Genomic DNA, 5,499 nt, shown 5'->3' with positions numbered 1-5,499 from the left:
AAAGAAGTACTTTTCTCCCTTTCTCACAATACAAGAACTCATGGGCACTCAATGAAATTGCTGAGCAATCAGGTTAGAACAGATAAAAGGAAGTACTTCTTCACCCAAAGAGTGATTAACACATGGAATTCACTGCCACAGGAGGTGGCAGCAGCTACAAGCATGGACAGCTTCAAGAGGGGATTAAATAAGCATATGGGGCAGAAGTCCATCAGTGGCTATTAGTCACAAGGTATAGATAGGAACTCTCAGGCTGGGGCAAGTGATGCTCTGTATTCTTGCTGCTTGGGGGGGGGGCAACAGTGGGAGGGTTTCTAATGTCCTGGCCCCACTGCTGGACCTCCTGATGGCACCTGGTATCTTTGACCACTGTGTGACAGTGTTGGACTAGATGGGCCATTGGCCTGATCCAACATTGGCTTCTCTTATGTTCTTATGTACAAGAAAGTTCCATGTGCCCCCAATTTCACTGACATGGTAAACAAACACACATTTCACTTACCATTTCTAATCACCCTTTTTCCTCATTTGCTCCTCAAAGAAATCATTGCATGCGACAGTTAGTGCAGCAACCAGAACCACAAATTCATTAAAATCCACTTCATTATCTTTATTGCTATCAAGATCCTTCATAATCTTATCAACCAGCTGGGGATCCTTTTGACACTACAAAGACAAAAAAAATAGACGTTAAAATATAGTAACATACAACTTGATCCTGGTTACTGGGTCTTTTGAGACACTGGATTACTTTAGAGAGTTCTCTTTCTTTCCTCATGGGCATGGACTGATACTATTTACAGCACTTAAGAGAATCTCTACAGATATTACATGACATTTACTATTTCTACAACATAGCCTGCATTCTGTATTTGCCTCAAGAAAAAGATGTCAGATTTATATGACAAAGTTTATTTCTAACATTTTTAGCAATATAATTAATTAATTAAGAAGGTAAGAGTGGAACTACAGCTTATATGTAGTTCCATTATTCTCTTTATTATGGTGGTCTGTTTCTACTTTTTATGAAATAAAATGCAGCCAACAAGCATTCAATTTGAATTAGTAAGGTATTCCTAAATAATAACCAAAACCCATTGAAAGGTGCTTCTTAAACATTTGAGTTTGCACTGTTCTTTTTCCCCCTAAAAAGGATTCCCTCACTCCAAGATGTTTCCTCTTGCGGGGGGTGGGGGGGAGATGGGAAGCAATTTTCAATGTTAATGACAAGACATTTTGGAGTACATTAATTCATAGGGTCACCATAAATTGGAGGTGACTTGACAGGACTTAATACACACATACACACAATTTTCAACACTCTCCACAACTCCCCCAAACTGGTAAATTTAATCTGAATAAAATCGATATTTTTAGCTCAATCCTCAATGCTTGGAAGTGAATCTTGCTTTCACTCAGAAGATTGGACATCCACAGAGACATATTAATAAGATGGAGCTCAGGACAAAGAAAACTTAATCTAAGAAAATTAATTACATTTTATTTCTTTTTCCTTTTACACAGCTGCCAATTTTTAAGACTAGAGGTTTTCTTAGGATTAATAGACTGCAGGATGCCAGTTCTATATCAGATCTTGTTTTTTAAAAAAATACAAGAATTTCAGTAGAGTGTAATTTAAGAGCAAAATAGAGGAGCACAAATCACATTGGCACTGATAATGTGTCTCCGAGTGAGAGCGCTTCTCAGCAGTCTTTCTGCTCAGTACAGATAGGAAGGCTATATTTAGCATCTGCAGGATTTCCAATCAACCTGTGAATATACAATACTATGGAGCTTCCGGCCTGAAGAAGTATTTCAAGGATAAGAACAGTTTCAGATCTTGGACCAAAGTTAATCAGCATAGCTCGCCCACTTCCCATAGTAATAGTTCAAACTGTCAATTCGCTTCCTTCTGAACCACTTTATTAACATGGGTGGGAAAGATGCCATGAGAAAGCTGAGTGGGACAGGAGGGGAAGATAATAGATTGTGTCTGGGGGACATGTAACCTTTCACTTTGACAAGAGTGCCCCCAGATACCTTTTCAGCCTAGGAAGTGCAGAGCCCTACTTTGCCCTGCTTCAGGGATATGTCAGTCCTTAGGAGACAACAGCTGGTGTTATTCCAGCCCCACCCTCCTCTCAGACATGTTTAGATGCCTAGTAACCAACACACCTTCTACACGGAAAGAAGCAAGAACTGCCATGCCTTACAGCTACAGGTATGGCTGCAACTAAGGAAAGAGGGGAACAAAAATACTGGAGTAAGGGGCAGGGAACGAAAGAGTCCAAAGAGACCAAGAGGGCGAATAAGTCAAGGAAAAGAAGAAAGCTAGGGCTGGCTCTTGCCCACAGCTAAGACTGCAGGGTCCCTCCTAGCCACCAGCAGGGGATTGGGGGGGGGGTAGGGATGCCACATCCAGGTTAGGGATTGAGACTGGGGGGGACAGGGAGAGTACAATACCATAGAGCCCACCTTCCAAAGCACCCGTTTTCTCCAGGGGAACTGATCTCTGCAGTCTGGAGATAAACTGTAATTCTGGGGGATCCTGAGGTCCCACCTGGAGGGTGGCATCCCCAGCTACGACCCATGTTTAAGGTTAAAGTTTTATACTTGCATCACCACCATTTGGTGGGCATCTCTCTAATACATGTACATATAATTAAGGCAATTACTCTCTTCTAAAAACCTTTGTGTCACCTGAGTCATAGACCAAATTTGACATTGATGGCTAGACCCGTAACAGATTAATCAGTAGTGACATACTGATTCATCTTTTTTTTTTTAATTGTAGCTGACAGTACTAAATTTTCTTTCGGAATAGTTTTGTCATACCATTAATGAAAATGGGCTTTCTTTCCGAAATTAACAGCTATTGAAGTAGTTGCCTACACAGGTGGTAACCGGTTGTGTTGGTTACCTTACAACCTGTTTATACTTAGCTGGGTCTGGGGCAGTCTGGGGATTGCACCCTGCAGCTACATTGCTACCACAGCACAACTCTCTTCTTTCCCCACTTTACCAAAATGAAGGCAATAATTTGCAGTTTTGTTTATTTCTATAATCTGGAGCCTTTAGACATGGAGGTCCTACTTAACCACTGGTGATGACTCCTAAACAGAATCTATATTCACAGGACAGTATACCTAGCAAGTATTACAACATGAGAACAAACAACTGCGGATGGCCATCATCTTCATATTTTGCTTGTGAGGTCCCAAAAGCATCTCATTAGCCACTTTTGGAAATAGAATGCTGGACTCTGTGGAAGTGGATCTGCTTCGGCACAGCATATTAAAGTGAATAGTAGCGCAGAGTATGGAGAAAGCCTTCCTGGGACAAGCAACAGCAAAGCCACCGGTCTTCTGGTTACATAGTTTCCCATGTAGAGCCAGTGACCAGGACCAGTGGCCCATAAGTGCACGTTTCATTAAAGTGGGATTTGAACCCAAGACTCCCCCCATCCATGTCAAATCCCATTTTTTAAAATCTGCTGCACAGCCCCAGGCTAACAACAAAACAGTCCAAGAGCCCTAAACATTCAGTCACCAGAACTCAGTCCCATGGGTGTGGCAAAATATAGAAAGTATTTGTGTACACAGTACAGTGGCTGTTGCAGAAAAGACTTGGTTGTACATCTGACATATAAAACCTGTTTCATGGATCCTCCAGTAGTTATTTCTCCCTTCCTCAGTTCACCTCCCTATTTAAGCATTAAGCAAAGGAGATTTAACAGACCCATCTTACCGAAAGGAAGTCAGTAAGTTCACTGGTGAGGAGCTGTTTGAGTTCTCCTTTATTGAGTTTATATTTATCCCCTTCCTTTGCTGAATAGTGGTGAAAGATCTTGATTAAGGTGTCCATCGCATTCTCCAGCTGCGTCGGCATACTGTAACGGGATAAGGACCAAAGACTGGTGGGAACCATGCAGGAACTGTCTAAAATACAATCATTTCCTATGCACAAAGAGATACATGCAAAAATCCAGAAAAGCAATACATGATAGCATTTAGCTCTGTATGGTGCTGAATAGTGCCATCTGAACAAATGCCCAGATTGTTGTTTACAAGGCTAAATTAGGAGAGAACTTTTAGTGATTTAATCTGAACAGAACACAATGCACTGGGCTCATTAGGTGCTGGGAAACAGTGCAACTTTACTTGGTTGGTTAAGGAAAGACGATCCATTTCCTCTCATGCAAAGAGATAAATGCAACAGCTCAGAAAAGCAACAGAGGAGGATTAGCAGTATACTATACAGCAAGGTTGTTCCAATGAAACATTTAAGCATTATTCCCTACCTGTTCCAGCTAAAGCAGATCGAAAGCCCAAGTATTTTCTCCAGGTACAGACTGTATTCAACTTTATCCTGAGGGTTCCACCCGATTCAACTGATTTCCCTTGAGTTTTTAGAGGGAAATCACCAATGATAAAACGCCCCGAAGCCTGGCTTTCACTTTATTTGTGACTGCTTGTTACAAATCAACAGGTATGAACATCTGGCCCCAGGTGGCCTTCCTGGGGCTGGCTGCCTTCCCCGAGCATTCAGTAAGGAGATGAAAGTTACCAGTTCATTAAAACACTGAAGACGGAAGTGGCAATTAGTTGCTAGGAAGCCAACAAGTGGGAAAATAACTACAAATGTAGAACTGAAGAAGAAGACGCCACCTTCTCTGGCTTTTGGCAGTCTAGAAACACACTCCTAGTAGGGAAAACCCAAAAGTTTCAGCTTGAGTTTAGTTTAATGGGAAGACAGCTACTTGTGTCATCCTTCAGAAGCGTTAGTAGATCATCAAGGGGTTTCCAAGAGATGTTTTGATGGCATGCAGGAGCTCAATGGAGAGGATGGTTTAGCCTGGACAAGAGACAAGTGAGAGGTGATATGATAACCATCTTCAAGGACTTGAAGGGCTGTCAAATAGAGGATGGTGCAGAAGAAGAAGAAGAGATTGGATTTATACCCCACCCTTCACTCAGAGTCTCAGAGCGGCTTACAAACTCCTTTCCCTTCCCCTCCCCACAACAGACACCCTGTGAGGTAGGTGGGGCTGAGTGACACAAACTGCTCTTTCAGGAACAGCTATGCCAGAGCTTGTGACTGACCCAAGGTCACATCAGCAGGTGCAAATGGAGGAGTGGGGAATCAAACCCGGTTCTCCCAGATTAGAGTCCGCACACTTAACCACTACACCAAACTGGCTACACCAAACATGGCTAGATGGCCATGTGACAGCAATGCTGATTCTGTGAATTTAGGCAGATCATGAGAGGGAGGGCAGGAAGGGTTGCATCAGTGCTTCATTCTTGTGGTCCTTTCTTACACGCCCAGGGAAATGCTGATTGCCATGTTGGGGTCAGGGATCCTGGAGGATTGGGGGGGGGGGGTTGTGTGTCATCTTCTGGGCATGGAGCAAGGGTCACTGGGGGTGTAGGGTGAGGTATTTGTGAATTTCCTGTATTGTGCAGGGGGTTGGAATAGATGACTCTGGAGGTCCCTTCC

At 42.9% G+C, this 5,499-nt stretch overlaps 1 protein-coding gene across 1 annotated transcript; it reads right to left on the bottom strand.

The window, feature by feature from the left end:
• Window positions 1–507: 507 nt before the first annotated feature.
• On the bottom strand, window positions 508–4,377 carry S100Z (S100 calcium binding protein Z). Its single transcript, XM_015419417.1, has 3 exons — window positions 4,301–4,377; window positions 3,748–3,889; window positions 508–666 (listed from the first exon to the last, which is right to left on the bottom strand). The coding sequence occupies exons 2-3, from the start codon at window positions 3,886–3,888 to the stop codon at window positions 508–510; spliced, it is 300 nt and encodes a 99-aa protein (XP_015274903.1). The 5' UTR covers window position 3,889; window positions 4,301–4,377.
• Between the last annotated feature and the right edge of the window lie 1,122 nt (window positions 4,378–5,499).

The sequence above is a fragment of the Gekko japonicus genome, unplaced genomic scaffold (assembly GCF_001447785.1).
Source record: "Gekko japonicus isolate JY-2015 unplaced genomic scaffold, Gekko_japonicus_V1.1 scaffold206, whole genome shotgun sequence".
In the NCBI taxonomy this organism is placed as follows: Eukaryota; Metazoa; Chordata; class Lepidosauria; order Squamata; family Gekkonidae; genus Gekko; species Gekko japonicus.
This window is presented reverse-complemented; position numbering and strand designations above follow the sequence as displayed.

What these genes read in the sequence shown, in the direction of transcription:
- S100Z (XM_015419417.1), bottom strand. Translation starts at nt 3,888, where the DNA reads ATGCCGACGCAGCTGGAGAATGCGATGGACACCTTAATCAAGATCTTT. An exon ending in AACTTACTGACTTCCTTTCG is followed by an intron (nt 667 to 3,747) that starts GTAAGATGGGTC and finishes TTGTCTTTGTAG; the next exon opens with TGTCAAAAGGATCCCCAGCT.